The sequence below is a fragment of the Cervus elaphus genome, chromosome 20 (assembly GCF_910594005.1).
Source record: "Cervus elaphus chromosome 20, mCerEla1.1, whole genome shotgun sequence".
In the NCBI taxonomy this organism is placed as follows: Eukaryota; Metazoa; Chordata; class Mammalia; order Artiodactyla; family Cervidae; genus Cervus; species Cervus elaphus.
The window spans coordinates 129,675,236-129,692,483 of NC_057834.1; the positions used below are offsets into that span (position 1 = coordinate 129,675,236).

Consider the following 17,248-nt stretch of genomic DNA (forward strand, 5'->3'; position numbering starts at 1 on the left):
CCAGCTGCGCACGCGCGCTGAGTCGTGCCGGTCAATCCTTAACGCTGAGGGGGCAGCTAGCTGGGTCGAACAGTGTCGGGAGGGGTTGCCGAGTGGGTCTGTGGCGAGGCAGGATAAGGCGGCCGGCACCATGTCGAGGCAGGCGAACCGTGGCACCGAGAGCAAAAAAATGGTAACCGGAGCGTGTGACCTCGGCGGGTGGGGCGGAATGGAGGTGTTCTGGGGAAGGGGCCCAGCGCGGGGTGCAAGTCTCAACTGGAAACGCGCCTTCTGCCAGCCCTGGGAGGGAGTGGTTCCGCTGGAGGGAAGGAAGGGGCTCATTGGCGACCGGTGGAGAGCGGGGATTAGCTCTGGGTGCGTCCCGGGTGCGGAGCAGGTTGGAGGGCCGCTGGAGAAGCTCGGAGACCTCTTCCCCCGCCACCTGAGTGCGATTGAGTACGAGACCAACAACGACGGCGACAATAATAGTAGCTCCCACTGTTGCTGTCTTACTGTGTTAGGCACTGGGCCAAGCACTTTACGTCTATTAACTCATTTAATCCGCAGAGTAACTCTTGTCAGGTGGATAATATTATCGCCGTTTTAAAACTCAGAGGTTGCATAACTTGCCCCTGTTTACAGTTAAAACGAGTTAGGATTTGAACCCATGTCTCTCTGACTTCAAAGGTAATGCTTCAGACTGCGGGACTGTAATGTCTCCCACACTGTGCCCTGGGCATTGTGAGATACTCAGGTACTCGTTTAACCGGAAAGCAAGAGCGTAAGGGGTGGGCCAGAGTAGGCCGTAAGTGGTCCCCCTCTGGTGAAGGGGGGACAGGCCCCCTTCTTGTCCTGGAAATAGTGGGACACCATCTCTCCTAGAAAGTTTGGCTGTCAGTGGGGGCTGGGCCTGGAAAGTAAGATGGATGATGTTTTTCTCCAAACTAAAGGGGATTTCTTGACAGGTGTTTCTTTTCTTTGGCATCTTCTTACTTCCTCTAGAATTGCCCATTTGTCTTTATTTTCCGATTTACGAACTGAGTTATTGAAGGTCGCATGCAGGGCAGACCTGCGGCCTTTTGTTGACACTCAACTCTACAGAAGATGACTAAACTTCCATTACACCTTTGCATCTTACACCAGGAACGGCCACCAGATATGGGCAGCAGGAGGCCCTGTTACTCCAGAGTAGTACTGTACTTTTTCTCTGTCGGATCTCTTTTGAAAAGTTGATAATAGCTGTGGATCTTCTCCCCAGGAATAGTAAATAGACAAACATAAACAGACATTTACTCACATTTAGGGGGAACTTGTGGGCCCCTGGAAAATACTCTGTGAATCATAGGTTAAAATTCCTGTTTTGGAGGAAATAAGAAAAAGGAAGAAGAGTGTTTTGCTAGGCAATAGTGTCATGCAGGGTAGTGGTCCCCAACCTTTTTGGAGCTAAGAACCAGTTTCATGGAGGCCAGTTTTCCATGGGGCATGGGGGTGATTTGGGGATGGTTGAAGCGCATTACATATTGTGCACTTTATTTCTGTTACTACATCAGCTCCACCTCGGATCCTCAGGCCTTAGATCCCAGAGGCTGGTGACCCCTGATGTATTGTAAAACGCATGGATGTTTGTTGGAATCCTGATTGGTCCTCAGTTTACTCATCTGTACAATGGGGAAATAATGCCTTCCTAGGATTAAGTGAGATAACAGTGTAAAATGCAGGGGACGTGATCAATGTTTATTTTCCTCTATGAGCAGATAGCAGAAGTCTTCCTGTTTAGTTTTCATATCTAGCTCTTTTCCTTATCTTTTTTTAAAACTTGAAACCAACATTGAAACTTTTAACACAGTTTCAGCAGGAACCTTCAGCCCCCACCCCGCAACCCTCAGTATTCACTTGGTTTTGGTGAACTGAGGGAATTAGGGACCAGCATCAGTGCACTCGCTGCTTCGAGTTTTGCTGCTGCTGTGGTCTCTGCTTGGAACCTTTCCCCCAGAGAGTGTCTAGCTCCTCCTCACCTCATTTACAGGTACGCAGAGGTCACCTCCTCATAAAGGGCTTCCCTGACCACCTGACTAGTTCTCAATCCTCTTACTCTGTTTCTCTTCAAGCACTGTCTATTTCATTTAAAATACTTCATTATCAATTAGGTATTTACTTGTTTATTTATAGTCGCCCCATGAGAATGTAACTCTACGAGAGCAAGGGTTGATTTGTTAACTGCTGTACTCCCAGCACCTGAAATGATGCTTGGCACTAGGCAGTCTGTATTGAATGAGTGACATGAAGGTTTGGTGCATCCTGTCATTCAGTTCCTATTGGTACCCAGCTGAGGCTTGTCACGTGATCCTCTGTGTAGCCACCTGGTTTTGACGTGCTCTCCTTCTTGCCTGTCTGCCGGGGGAGGCCTCCCCTTCTAGCAGTCCACTTCCCAGTCAGCCCAATTTCTGCTAATTGCTGTGTTCCGTTAACCTTTCCAAAACTTAAATGGTTAATATGAGCAAGTAATTAGAGCTCTGCTTTTAATCCGGGCAAACAGAAACAACCCATTTGTCTAGCAAACTTTTCCTGGGTCCCAGTTCTGTGCAAAGCATTGTGGGAAATGCAGAGTTGAAGTCCTAGTCCCTAACCCTGAGAAGCAGTCCTCTATGAGAGAGGTCAAAAAATATACAATGCCAGGAGCATAGAAGTGTCTGGGATTGAGCCCTGGCTTCACTGCTTGCTTGTGTGACCTTGGGCAAGTGTCTTCATTGCTATAAACATCAGTTTCACTGTCTTTATTTATGTATTTCTGGCCACACCAAGCAGCTTGAGGAATCTCAGTTCCCCTACCAGGTATTGAACCCATGCCCCCTGCAGTGGAAGCATGGAGTCCTAAGCACTGGACCACCAGGGAAGTCCCAGCATCCTTTTTCTTTTTAAATTAAAGTATAGTTTATCTACAACACTATGTTAGTTCCATGTGCACATGGTGATTCGATGTTATTAGGTTGGGGCAAACATGATTTTTTGTTTGGACTGCGGTTTTGGACTGTGAATTTTAAATCATTATAACTAGGCTCAAACACATCTTTATTAATCAAAATAGGAATCAACACATTTTTCAGTTGTACAATCAACACATTTTTGCCAACAAGAAATAAGCGTGTTCATTCCTATAGCGTAAAAATCTGTGATTTGGAATTTAGCAAACTCTTGGAAAGCATTTTCTGCCTGCTGCTGGTTGTGGAAGCATTTTCCCTGCCAGAAGTTGTTGAGATGCTTGAAGAAGTGGTAGTCAGTTGAATGAGGTCAGGTGAATGTGGCGGATGAGGCAAAACCTTGTTGCCCAATTGGTTCAACTTTTGAAGCGCTGGTTGTGTGACATGTGGTCGGGCGTTGTCTTGGAGCAGAATCGGGCCCTTTCTGTTGACCAGTGCCGGCCGCAGGCGTCGCAGTTTTCAGTGCATATCATAGATTTGCTGAGCATACTTCTCAGATATAATGGTTTTGCTAAGATTCAGAAAGCTGTAGTGGATCAGACAGGCAGCAGACCACCAAACAGTGACTATGATCTTTTTTTGGTGCAGTTTTGGCTTCGGGAAGTGCTTTGTAACTTCTTGGTCCAGCCACTGAGCTGGCTGCTACTGGTTGTCACATAAAATCCACTTTTCATCACATATCACAATCTGTGCATAGAGTGAGAGAAGATGACACTTCAAAATGACGATTTTTTTTATTTTCAGTCTGCTCATGAGACACCCGCTTATTGAGCTTTTTCACCTTTCCAGTTTGCTTCAAATGCTGGACTGGAGAATGGCTGACATTGAGTTCTTTGGCAGCTCCTTGTGTAGTTATGAAAGGGTGAGCTTTGATGATCTTCTCAGTGGGTCACTGTTGTTGCATGCTTGTCAGCTTCCGATGGCCGGCCACGGCGCTCCTCATCTTCAAGGCTCTTGTCTCCTTTGCGAAACTTCTTGAACCACCACTGCACCATACATTTATTAGCAGTTCCTGGGTCAAATGCGTTGTTGTTGTTGTGAGTTGTCTCTGCTGCTTTATGACCCATTTTGAACTCGAATAAGAAAATCGCTCGAATTTGCTTTTCGTGTAACATCATTTCCCTAGTCTAAAATAAATATAAAATAAACAGCAAGTAGTGTCATTATCAAAAAATCATAAATCGAGAAATGCGCATTAAGAGGATGTATAACATAACCACATTTATTTAAGAATGTATTCCGGTGTCAAACGGCGAAGTTCAACAGTGTAAAACCACAATTAACGTTTGCACCAACCTAACGCTCTACACTACTAAATGGTCACCACACAGGCATTCTTATTAGTAAAGATATTAATTAACCTTTGTGTGTTTAGGCCTGCCCTTTTTTTGTGTTGTGACTGTATTCTCCAGAGCTCAGGCAAGTTACTACTTAAATAGCCGCCCTCAGAATCTCTGTGACAGGAGGCTGGAGAGTGACAAAGAGGGGGGAACTCAGTTCTGTTACTGAGCTTCCTTCCTTAGCATCTTGCGGGGCAGTCACACTGGATTATTTGTGTTGACAAAAATAGTAAGTATGACTCTTAATAAGTATCTTGGAGCTTTAGCTCCAAAGGTTAGCCCCCTAAGGAGTTTTGATGTTTTGTTTGGTACACTGACTACAAAGCTGCCTGAAAACCATCAAATGCAATAGCTTACCTGAGTATAGGGTTTGGCTTAACTTACTCTGCACAGGGTGCCTGAAGTCCTTGCCTTTGCCAACATGAAATCACTCCTGTGATTTCTTGGTCTGCGAAGCATCTTTAAGTCCATTATCTCATTAGACCCTCCCCTTCCATCAACCCTGTGATTGGCATGACAGATTTCACTGTTACTTTTTTGGTTGGAAAAGATTGAAGTTCAGCAGAGTGAAGTGGCTTAACTAAAGTGTTCCAGCCAGTGACAAGTCTATACTTAGAATCAGGTCTTCTGACTATAAACCCTGTATCCTTCTATATGCCTTACTAATTGCTTTAAAGTTCTTTATAGTGATTCAGAATCTCCCTCTTTGAATCTAGTTCAGGGTGCTGGCACCACGCCACAGAGAAGCAGTTTAAGAACAAAAATAACAATATCTGCTTTTTTTTTTTGGCTGTATGTGGGAAGGAATCCATCCCCCCTGCAGTGGAAGTGTGGAATCTTAACCACTGGACGGCCAGGGAAATCCTACAGTACCTACTTCTTGAGTGGGTACTGTGCAGCAGGCACTGTATGCACATTATCTCATTGATATCCCTGAAGGGCAGATAATGTCACCGTTGTACAGCTGGGGAACGCTGATGTTCAGGGAGGTTAAGCAGTGACTCAGGATGACCTCATAACTTTTTACAGGACAGTGCTCAGCTCTAAAAAGAGTGAGTCTCAGTCACTTAACCTATCACCTGTAAAATGGGGATAAATAGTGTTTGTTTTGCTAACCTCTCATGGTTGTTGTGAAGATCAGTAAGGAACTGTCTGTGAAGACACTGAAAGTTTTATAAATGTTAATGATCATTATTATTAAACATAATTAAAGCAGTCTGAAAGTAGAAGTCTTGCAGAAGAGATTGATGTTTCTGTTGGGAGGAAGAATGTGCTTATGTTCAGTGAAGAAATGGGGCTGGTTGAATTATATGACCTTTGTGGTGCCGTGGAACCTTAAGTTGTAAGGATCTTCAGACTCTGCAGCCTCCTGTTACTTCCCTGAGTTCCTCTTCTGTTCCCTCTCGGGTTTACTCATCTCCCGCCACACTGGTCTCCTAGCGGTGTCTCACACATAGCAGATATACTCCCACCTCAGGGCCTTCCACTTGCTGCCTCAAGTTTTTTCACCTACATATCTTCATGGCTTTCCCTTATTACCTTCATGTCTTTGTACAAATATCACCTTAATGAGGCCTTTTCTAACTACCCTATCTAAAATTGACACCTCCCCATACACATATAGGTGAACATAAATATTCACTAATCTTTTATGCTCATTTTCCTCCGTAGCACTTACACCATTGGCATACTGTTTGTTTATTCAGTTTATTGCTTGTTTCCCTCCTGTTAGGTAGTTCCTGGTACATAGTAAACCTTGAATGAATGATTTTTTTCTATACTACGGCTTATTCCTATTTTTAAAGCCTGAAGACTTTTTAAGTTATCTTGCACTATTTATGTCATGAACTATTCCACATAGGCTTGATTCATAATTGAGTGGAGATAAACTTAGAAATTAAGAGAGGCTGGGTCAGAGACTCCATTCCCAGATTCCAGGCTTATCGATTCTGTGAGCACCGACAGATCTGTTTAGGGCTTTGATTTTTCTTATTGATAAATTGGGGGTTGCTGCATGTGTAAAGTGCTTAATAACATCGTGATATGTGTGTTACTTGGCATCATGGTGGGCAAGGCTCTTGGATTCTCCATCCAAGGACTCATTAATAATGCAAGGAAAGCTCTCCTGATTTAATGCAGTGGCGCCAACTCTATGGACTGGTTACTGCTGGACTGTCTCCATCCATTCATGCTCAGGCCACTCTAATGCCAAACCCTTAACTTTACTAAAAATCATTTTTCTCCTTAATAGCTTCCCTTTAACTGCCATACTTGGTACTATACCCTGATCTTGGAGATAGCCTCATCTGTTTTAGTTTAATTCAGAGAGCTTACTTATTCAGCAGCTGATTCTCTTTGACTCCATAGTACAGCTATCTTTTGTTTTTTTTTGGGGGGGAGGTAATTAATACTGCAGTTGTGGGGAACTGAACCGAATGAACAGTGGCTTAGAAACTTCTGGTTTCTGTCCCCCCAATTACTTTTGTCAATAATTAGCTGTCCTTGGGCAAATTAGTGAACCATTCTGAGGCTCAGTTTCCTCATCTATAAAACAAGATTAGTTCCTGCCCTTTATGCTTTACAGAGTTAGTGTAGAGCGGAAACTGAGATTAAGGAAAAATAGAATGCAGGATGTAAGCAAAAGGCATTTGCATTACTATTCTTGCAGTGACCTCATCACCAGGCCATGAGGATGAGCTGAGGAACAGTGGGTCCTGGGAGTCTGGGCTTTGACTTTAGTTATACTTTCTTCCCCAGAAGACTTGCAGACAGAAAGGTGCTCTGCTGCAAGTCTGACAAGCCTCCATTCAGAAGGGACTGGTAGGGTGGCACTTGATTTTCAGCCTTATTTCTGTGTAAGTACCTTGACCCAGATGTTAACATGTTTCTCACTTTGTTTAACTTTGATAATGCCTTTGCTCCAACCTGCTGCTTTTATTCTATAGTCTTGGTATTTGCTGTTCCTTTCACCTTCCCATCTCTCTGTTTTTTGGTAGGTAGGTGACAGGATTCTTTATCTGAGAGAGAGATTCTGTGATTCTAACTGTGGTTGTAGTAGAAGCCAGTCCAGGTCAATATTGTGTTCCAGGCACAGAAAAGATCGTATTTCCTTCGGTTACCCCTTTCCTGCAAACACTTTAGCTGTGTCAAGAGGAACATTATTTTTTCCCGTTGGTGACTTAGAGGGGTCATCGCTAGTGCAGTGGACTTCATCTGGTACTTCATTCCTCCCCGCTAAGTCCTCTGCTGCTCCTAGAGGGGGCCTCAGGAGTGCAGTCAGGCTTGGCAGCTGTGGTGGGGTCCTGGGTCAGCAGACATCACCTTGGTGTGTTGGAAGGGTGACTGCTCAGTGGGTGAGGCACCTTTCCCAGCCCATTTTCTAGTGGGTCTGCTTGCAGCCCTGTCACATTGACCCTAGGGAGCCAGATTCTTTGGCTGTTGCACAGAGGATGATGCTCTTTCCCACCAGACACCAGTAACCTTCCTTTGAATTCTTCCAGTTGCATTGAGGCTGATCTAGACTCTCACCAAACTTTCCCTTCTGTGTGGCTTGCTCCTGACTGCCTTTTCAATCTCTTTTAGAGCTCTGAGCTCTTCACCCTGACCTACGGGGCTCTAGTTACCCAGCTCTGCAAGGACTATGAAAATGATGAAGATGTGAATAAACAGCTGGACAAAATGTGAGTGAGCTTCTCTGTGGGGGAGACAGGAATGGGACTCCTGAGCAGCCGAATCTACGTGGTCCCTAAGAGCCCAGAACAGGGTCCTCAGTCATAGCCAACACTTCGGGTGCAGTTTCCTCTGCTTATTTACTGGGAGGTTTGGGAATTGTCCTCATTTTCCTTTTACCACCAACAGCATTACATTCAGACATAAGACATTCAGACCCCATAATATAGTCAGTTACCTCATTTCTTTCCCAGGGGCTATAACATTGGAGTCCGACTGATTGAAGATTTCTTGGCACGGTCAAACGTCGGGAGGTGCCATGACTTTCGGGAAACTGCAGATGTCATCGCCAAGGTCATTATCCTGGACCACCGGGCCATGCTGAAGAATTGTCACTGGAAGACACTGCTTACCACCCTCTCCCTTAGAGAAGCCCTTAGTATTCCAGAAGAATAGCTAGGCAGCTCTCTGGGCCAAAGAAGCCTTCCTGGTGGTTTAAGAATAGTACAGATTATGAAAAAGGGAAGAATGGTTGGGAGCATCCCTGTGGATTAAAGCCCCACTGGAAGGAGAAGCGGTGTGGAGTTGTACACAGTTGCTTTTCCTTCTTTGCCCTGAATATGTGAAGCTTCAGTGTCTTGCAGAGGCCCCAGTTTTTTTCCAGAGCCACTTAAGTCCCCTTGCCGGTCCCATCACATCACCTTCCCTGGTGCACAGCCCCTCCTGCTTGTCCCATAGTGCCATTGTGTGTCTCCTGACAGGTGGCATTCAAGATGTACTTGGGCATCACTCCAAGCATCACCAATTGGAGCCCAGCTGGTGACGAATTCTCCCTCATTTTGGAAAATAATCCCTTGGTGGACTTCGTGGAACTTCCTGATAACCACTCATCCCTTATTTATTCCAATCTCTTGTGCGGGGTGTTGCGAGGAGCCTTGGAGATGGTGAGTGCAGCTCTTTACCTTCTGAGACACCTGAAAGCTAGTAGGGTCTTAATAAATGTTTAGATGAATGAACGAGCGTGAAAAGAAGGGTTTAGAACTCACCCGGTACTTTGCTGCTGGAGATGGTGATGCTGCCAAGCATAGGATCCAAGTTGGAGATCTCTACGTGGTGTTGATCCTCACTGCTTAGGCTGGGAGGTGGTGCTGTCAGCCCCCAAAGCCCAGGAGCATCCATTCCCAGATTGGCTTATCTGGTGACAGTTTAATTTGCGAGTGTTCTTTGCTAAGTCTCTCCTGTTGGGTCGGGGCCACTGTCTTTTGCACAGGAACTAGCAACCTTGTCCTTGTGAAAACCAGCCCCCTTGTTTAGGCTGCTCTAGGTGAAGCAGTTATAGCTGCATCCCCAGTGATTTCACAGAGGCTGTGGCTAGGCAGGTGCCCCTTCATTTTCACACTGTCCCCCAGGTCCAGATGGCTGTGGAAGCCAAATTTGTCCAGGACACTCTGAAAGGAGATGGTGTGACAGAAATCCGGATGAGATTCATCAGGCGGATTGAGGACAACCTCCCAGCTGGAGAGGAATGACCACCCCCAGGACTTCAGGGTAGCCAGCAGGAGCACTTGCTGGAATCAGAAAGCCTCAGTGCTCCTTCTGCCTTCGAGAATTCAGTGACTCTTTGACGGGTGTTATATATTCTTCTAACCTTGTTTCCATTCTCTCCGTGTTAATAAAGAGCAGACTGTGATATAGTCCGTTTACCTACAAGTGTGCGCATTCAGGAGGGAAGTTCTCTGCTCCCTTTCCCTTCAAAGGGGCTGGATGTAGTCATCCTTGGTTGGACTAGAAGGAGCTCAAACCATTTTACATTCCTGTTTGAATTTTCCAAAGCAGAACCCACTCTGACCCCATTAAGAGGCAAACCTCATACACCTATACCTGGGTCTTCAGAAAGTCATTGGTGAATGAGTGTAGGGAGTCCAGGACTCACTGGACAGGGAGGAGAAGATGGGAGGGGCGGGTCGGATTTGCTGGCTGGAGTGTGATACACTCTAGTGCTTGCCAGGAAAGGGGAGCCAGTCATGCCAGAAACGTTGACTTCTGGGAAACCACCCAGGTCTCTCATTCCTCCCTGCTGTGTGGAGGCAACATCTCCTCTTTTTACAGAGGGTCCATCTTTTTTTCTTACAAATTCTTCAATAAAGACACATTCTTGAGTGAAATCCCAATCATGTCCTGTTTTCTTTCTGCTCGGCCCTGGGAATTTTGTTACAATGGGGTGTGGAGACCTGCTGAGCCCTGTGCCCTACCTTGATTTTATCTAATCCAGAAATACTTCTCCCCATGGACTAGCGAGTCTGGGAAGCCTGGGAGCAAATGAGGCTCCTTCAGAGTCACTGTTGAGTCCACTGTCTATAGCAAAATCTAGAAGCAGACCAGTATCCCAGATGTTCCTAAAATGGACTATCCTGGCCTCTTGGCCACCGTGTTGGAGGATTTGGCTAGAAAGACCATGTAAACCTTGTTAGGGTGCCATTTAATGAGTGCTTAATGTGTACTCATTAAGTACATTTAAGTGTCACTTAAAGTGACACCCAGGTGTCATCTCTGCACTGAATACTTTGTATGCATTGTCTAATTCACAGTAATACCATTTTTAGGAGGAGGCCACAAGTTGCCCAAGGTCATATGGCTAGTAAGTGGAGAAGCTAGGGTTCAAAGCCCCAGCCAGACTCCATAAGCCCATGTCTTTTTTTCTGCGCTGGGTCTTAGTTGTGGTACATGGGATCTAGTTCCCCGAGCAGGGATTAGAACCTGTGCCCCCTGCAGTGGAAGGCGGATCCTCAACCACTGGACCACCAGGGAAGTCCCCACAGCCCACATTCTTAACCATGATGCCTGGTTCACACTGGGATGGTGGGGGAGCAGGCCTGCGGATCCCTCTCAGTCTCACAGAGCTTAGGGTAGCTTTTAAACAGGGGTCAGAGGTCATCAGGCCATATTTGGTAGCACTCTTCTTGGGGACAGCCTCGGGCCTTGAGGTCCAGATACTCAGGTTTTTGGGGTGAAACAGAGCCCCAGACCTTCCCCAAGGTTAGTGGACAAGTCTGAGATGAGGGGAGCATTGTGCTTAAAGTGTGTCTAGTCATAAAGTTTTGGGGCACTAGAACACCCAACCTGCCTCCTCCAGCTGGATTAAGCTAATGATGAGGAGGAAGGATCACTTCTGGCGCCCATAAAGAAGGCTGAGCGCCCAAGAATTGATGTTTTTGAACTGTGGTGCTGGAGAAGACCCTTGAGAGTCCTGTGGACTGCAAGGAGATCAATCAATCCTAAAGGAAATCAGTCCTGAATATTCACTGGAAGGACTGATGCTAAAGCTGAAGCTCCAATACTTTGGCCACCTCATGTGAAGAACTGACACATTAGAAAAGACCCTGATGCTGCAAAAGATTGAAGATGGGAGGAGAAGGGGACGACAGAGGATGAGATCACTGACTCATGGACAGGAATTTCAGCAAGCTCCAGGAGTTGGTGATGGACAGGGAGGCCTGGTGTGCTGTAGTCTATGGGGTCTCAAAGAGTTGGACATGACTGAGCGACTGAACGGAACTGATGCTTCTTCTAGGATCCCCTTCTCCAAGCCTCTTTACCTCCCCCTCCAGAGACATAACAGTTTGGGGCCCCAGTGCAAATGGGGCCCCATTTTGGTCAACTGCATCCTCAGCCCCCAGCATGGGGTTGGGTGCAGTCACACCAGAGTGTGAGTGAATGAGCACGCGACTGATGGAGTGAATGCTGGGGCCCAGATGTGGGAAGCGTGTGGTGTCTGGACCTGCCAAGAAAAGTGTGATGCACCACCCTTTCCTTCTCCAGGGGGGCCCTCGCCCTTCCTCTCGTCCCAGTACCACAGCCTACTTTCCAGCAGCTGTTTGTATGGCGTGAGGTTTTGGATATTTCCTTTCCCAGAATTTAACTTGGGCAGCATTACAGGGTCGGCAAGCTGTGGAAACAAAGTCCCCTTAGTAAGTTCTCCCAATTACAACTCCACAGTTGTGTGGTGTGCACTCAGGGGCTGAGGACCATGAGCTATTCAGAACATCACCTCATTCTCTCCCCAGATGAGCCAACCATACAAGGCCCAGCTACCCAACAGCTGCTCCCCCCACCCCTGAAATTAATTAGCTGTAGATTACATACCCCTTTCCTTTACTGTGGCTGAGGGTGGACCACCCCCCAACCCACAAGCCCCAGGCTAGGCCATTCCCCATTCATGACGTACTGGCACACCCTCCTGGTGAGAAGGGGCAGGGTTGCCTGGCTATATGGGAATGGCTGGTTAAGGTGGGGTTCCCAAAGAGCCTGGGAGGCTGGAGGAGGCCATGCTGGTGGCTTTGGGGCTTGGTGCTGGCTGCGCACAGCACTAAGGAAAGGCCTTGTCTGCAACCTTTGGCCACCAGGGGTCAGCAGATCACCACTGTAACATTCCAGAGAGTACCCACGAGATCCTTGGTTTTCAGAATTTGCCAGAAGATGCACCTGATGGAGCAAATCTCAGAACCTGGTCAGAGCCTGAAAGTGCCCCCTTTCTTTAGTCACAACCATTTGAAAACAAAGCTTCCCGGGCTGCCCAGGGAGTTGGAGAAAGCACATTGGCAAAGAAGTCTCTAGCTTCCATTCACATCCCATACTCTCATACTCCTGAGTATGAGGCGTCCAACCTCCTGAGTTGGACGCGCTAGCCCTGAGCCCTTGTCTAACTAACCCCCTCACTTCCTGAGTGGAGACCAGAGTACTAGCCCTCTTCCCCTGATGTAAGAGGGTCTTGTCCCTGCCCCAGCCCCCAACCAGTGGTATTTCCAGATTCAGGGTACCCCCTTCTCTGGCAGATTGGCTGCCCCTACATTTGTCCTGGGCATCCAGGTCTGAGAAGGAGGTGGCCACAGAAGCCCAGGAGCAGAAATTGCATTAAGTAAAATTAAAACAGTCTCCCAACAAGCAGTTCATTGTGGCTGCTAGGGGGTGGTGGTGCAGGAAAGGCATCCTCCGTTCTCCTGGAGCTTAAGTGCTACCATGTGCTGTTCCCTGGAAGCCAGAGGGCCGGTGGGAGGGAGGGGAGGGTGGCAGCAGGCGAGGAGCCTCGCTTTTACCAATCCCCAGCCTTTGATGTAGGGCCAGGTCTGACCCCAGGACGGCTGCTGGCCACTGCCAGGGGAGCTGTGGGATGCAACGCATTCCTGGGGGCAATTTGCGCTTCTGGCAGAAGGAGAGGAAAGTTTCTACTGTGGGGAAGGGGGTGGAGAGAGGGCGCTGCAGCAGAGTTGAGGGGGTGGGTGCTGTGAGGAATAAGGGAGGGAGTCAAGGCTCAGGGTAGCCCTCCTGACTCAACCTGGCTCACTTAGCCTGTGAGCTCGAGGCGTCTTCCAGGAAGGCTTCTCTGATGGACCCAAAACAGGTGAGGAGCAGTACTGTCACCCCCCACCACACAGGTATAGTCCCCGGAGATGCTGAGAGAAACAGCTGCTTGTCCCTCCTGGCTCTGGAGGCCTGGGCCATCAGTCATGGGGGCATCTAGGACCGAGCCAGGCTGGAGGAGGGCTGGGAAGATGGTGTGATGAGCATGACAGCATGTGAGTAAGTGCAGACCAACGTTATTCATAGCAACAGCTAATATTTATCGCAGAGTGACCCTGCCAGTGCTAGTCTAAGCACTTCACATGCATCTCTCCTTGAGCACTCACAATACTCCTATCACTATTCCCATTTTGCAGATAAGAAAACTGAGATACACAGCTAATACATAGTAGATTCAGGACTTGAACCAAAACAGCCCAGTATTGGACACCAAGCTCTTCTCCAGTATATTCTGGGTTGCATATGTGTGTTTTTGTATTTCACTGGGTGACTGTTTGCCTGTGTTCCTTGAGGAGTGTGTCTGTTATGTGAATTCTTTCATTTAATGAAAATGTAGCCCCGAGTTGAGGGCTGGAGCTTTTATCCATGGGGAAGCAGCTGAAGGCATGTATGGCGATGGGGAGGACAGGTTGAAAATGTAGAGCCAAGGGTGAGCCCCAGCTCTGCAACTTATTGGTTATGTGACTCTGGACAAAGAATTGGAATTCTGAGCCTCAGTTTTTTCATCTGGAAAACAGGAACAATAATGCCTCCCTTGCTGACTGTTTTGAGGATAAAACAAAATGAAGTATGTGTGTTTCCTGGCCTAGGCTGAGTGTTCCCTAATTGGCAGTTATGATGAACATGATATTTGGGGGAATTATCTTACAGAATTGCTGTGTGTGGATTCATGAGTGTCTGCAGATGGTAATTTTGCAAAATCAGGGTCATGCCTCTATTGTTCATGGCTGTATCCCCAAGTGTCTAGCATTATTTTCAGCACAAAGCAGGTACTCAATACATTTTTATTCACTGTTGACTAAGTGTAAGAATGGAGTAAGGAGGGCCCATAGAGAGAGGGTGGGTGGGCAGTGTGAGCTCAGCGCAAAACGAAAATGCAGAGCCCCTGGTTCAGAAAAGATGACCCAAAAGAGCCTTAAACCAAGCCCTTCCGAGCTGCAGGCCCATGGGGCCAGCCCCGGCCTCCCCTTGCCTTTGAGCATCCCATCCAGCCCCCAGCCCTCCCCCAGCCCAGCTGGGAGGGAGTATAAGGAGACTCCACCCAGGCCTGTGCTTCCCCAGCTGCCTGAGGATTGCTCAGTGTCAGCAGGCCAGGAAGGGGCTCAGTGACCTGCAGACCTCTCCCCCAGGGAGCCCCTCCTGAGCCAGGCCATTCCTGAGAGCAGCCCTCTTGCCCTCCATCCGTCTAGGAACTTACCCCCCACCCCAAACCACCAACCAGGCCTCTGGGTGGTCTGGGCACATGTGGTCACATTTAGATGTTGATTGAATCAAAATTGTTATAAGATTAGAATATTTAAGGTAACTTCAATTTCCACAGCATTACTGGGATTTTTGAGGATGGGGCTGAGAGGTCCCCGGGGGTGGAAGTGAGGAGAATGGTGGGGGCTGCAGGAGGGGTCTTCATTACCCTAGTTCTGTAAGAGAGGCCTCTGGTGGCTGAAAAGAAAGAAGGTCTCAAGAGAGGGCAGGGCTTCCAGGGAATTGTAGAACCAAGAGTCCAGTCCCCTAGGGAGTGGGGTGGGCATGAGGGTGTGCAGAATCACCAAGGCCCTGGGAGAGTAGGGACAGTTACCAATACCCACCCCCTCCCCGGATGACTTGCACACCCCAGGCCACACATCTGTGCGAACCTTTCCCTCTCTCCCCTCAGTTTGCCTGGCAGATGGAAGGGGTGGCAAGAGGAAGATTCCATTCAGGCCCTCCCCAGGCTCCAACTTAGAGTGGTTGGAGCCCAGAGAGTTTTCTTACTGACTTACCAAGATAGAAATCTAGAAGGAATGGGAGAATCACGGTGACAGTAATAACAATTGCTAACATTAATTAAGTCATTACTATGTGCCAGGCTTGGGTTAAGCCTTTTATATTCACTGTTTCTAAGAGGCCCGATAGCACGGTGGGAAAAAGGAGAGACTGGGGAGCCAGCCTGCATAAAACCACTTCCCAGCTCACCCACTTCTAGCCATGTGACCATGGGTGAGTCAGGTAACCCCTCTGTGCCTCTATTTTCCCATCTACAAAGTGGGGACAATACTCTTATCCATCTCAAAAGATTGGTGTGAGGATTCAACGAGTTAATCCATGAGAAGTGCTTAGAACAGTGTCTGGTATGGAGTAAGAGCCCCGCAAGGGTTAGCTGTTGTCATTAGGGACTATCATTATCCCCCTTTTAAAGAGGAGGAGTTTGAGGTTTGAAGAAATGAGGTCACTTGCCCACAGTCACAAAGAGGCAGAATTGCGATGCCAACCCAGGTCTGCGTGACTTCTCAGCTCGTGCTCTGAACGGGGCAGGGGAGGCCAGCATCGGCTCTGCCAGGGCTGTGCTAAGCAGGTTACGTGCCTTGTCTGGTTCATTTTAACCAACCATCACATTTCCTACCCCTACTCAGGCCTAGAACAATCCTTGAATCCGTTCTGGCCTCGGATTCTTGTGGCTAAGGAAAATGAAGTCCAGAGACGGGCAGCAACTTGTCCAAGGCCACACAGCAGGCAACCACAGGCAGAGCTGACCCACTGGTATCTGGGCACCACAGACCAAGGTTGGAAGCCCCTGGCAGGTGGGATGGAGAACCGGCTGGGAGCCTGGCCTGGCTTAGCCCAGAGGTGAGCCTTGGCAGGAAAGTCTGCGACCTACGGCACACAGACACTCATTTCCTGCCTTGAAGTTTGCTGGGCCAAAAGCTGGTAGATCAGCAGGCGGCTATGGAGGGTCGTGGCAAGACTGTCTCAGTCTTGCTTGGGGGAGGCCCACCTTAAGGGTCCAGTGAAGACCAGGGACCACAGGACAACAGGACAGGGCCAGACTTGGCCTCCTAGGGCCGGCTGAAAGGCGCAGGAGCTGGAGCCCTCTCTTCCTGCAGAGCCTTCCGGACGGGGAGAAGAGAGAGGCTGGGGATGTATGAGGCACATAGAACCAGGCTGGCGGGGGGCTCAGGAAAGTTTAAGGGGTGAGTCAGGAGAATCAGGGATAGGATCACGTGGGGGACTAAGTGTGTATTGCAGCAACTGTGTGCGTGCAGCCCATGGGAACCCCTTCCCCAGCACAAGAGGCACTGGACTGCTTGCTTCACCAGCACCCCCATCACTGAACCACCTCCTCCCACCCACCCCAGAACAGCTCACCCTCAGAGCTAAAGACTCTAGGTGGATTAATGGATTTAATCCTCACAACAAGCCTATGAGAGCTTTTCAGATGAGGAAACTGAGGCTTCAGAGGTTAGGCAACTTGCTCAAGACACGCATTTGATGAGTGGTGGCTCTTGGACTTGAACCCAGGCAGCCTGAGTCCGGAGTCCCTGCCGCTTAGCTCCCACCCCTCTCCCTGACCAGTCAGGCCCATGTGATCCCCACCAAGGGCCTGGTTTTCACACCAGCTTGGGGAAGGGCCGCAGCTCTCCACCCCAGCCAGTGTCCTCTTAGGTACCCTGCCAACCTGGCCCCCTCCCCTTTCCTTGGGCACTGCCCTAGCCTGGCTCCCCTGCAGTCTCTCTGGGCTGGCTCAGGCCAGGAGGCCAGGAGGCCAGGCCCAAAGACCCCTTGCAACCCAGCCCCACTCTGAGGGCTAGGATAGGAGTGGGCCCAGACTCTGGAGGTGGGTGAGGGTGAGAGGCCCCGTCTAGGAGTGGCGGGACTGGTGTGTACCTTGGCAGGGGGACAGCAAAGTGGGAGGCCCTTGGAGGGTAGGCGGTGGGAGAAGGAGGGGAC

The 17,248-nt window shown here is 48.6% G+C and overlaps 1 protein-coding gene and 1 long non-coding RNA gene across 3 annotated transcripts in view; one reads left to right on the forward strand and one right to left on the reverse strand.

The window, feature by feature from the left end:
- On the forward strand, window positions 1–14,342 carry TRAPPC3 (trafficking protein particle complex subunit 3). Of its 2 annotated transcripts, none has more exons than XM_043878713.1 (5): window positions 1–172; window positions 7,880–7,977; window positions 8,221–8,320; window positions 8,728–8,910; window positions 9,376–10,137. In XM_043878713.1, the coding sequence occupies exons 1-5, from the start codon at window positions 131–133 to the stop codon at window positions 9,493–9,495; spliced, it is 543 nt and encodes a 180-aa protein (XP_043734648.1). In that variant the 5' UTR covers window positions 1–130; the 3' UTR covers window positions 9,496–10,137. The 2 variants fall into 2 exon arrangements, with proteins under 2 accessions (XP_043734648.1, XP_043734649.1); XM_043878714.1 differs by lacking the exon at window positions 9,376–10,137 and adding an exon at window positions 13,681–14,342 and having other exon boundaries at window positions 13–172.
- The window catches only part of LOC122678156, a 19,846-nt gene continuing 6,522 nt past the window's right edge, over window positions 3,925–17,248 (reverse strand). Inside the window, exon 3 of the long non-coding RNA XR_006336008.1 lies at window positions 3,925–4,084. This is a non-coding gene — a long non-coding RNA (uncharacterized LOC122678156). The remainder of the gene's footprint in view (window positions 4,085–17,248) is intronic.

Excerpts from the sequence above, each read along its gene's own strand:
- TRAPPC3 (XM_043878713.1), top strand. The coding sequence starts at position 131 with ATGTCGAGGCAGGCGAACCGTGGCACCGAGAGCAAAAAAATG. Across the intron at positions 173-7,879 it reads GCACCGAGAGCAAAAAAATG|AGCTCTGAGCTCTTCACCCT; the intron begins GTAACCGGAGCG and ends AATCTCTTTTAG. Across the intron at positions 7,978-8,220 it reads AATAAACAGCTGGACAAAAT|GGGCTATAACATTGGAGTCC; the intron begins GTGAGTGAGCTT and ends TTTCTTTCCCAG.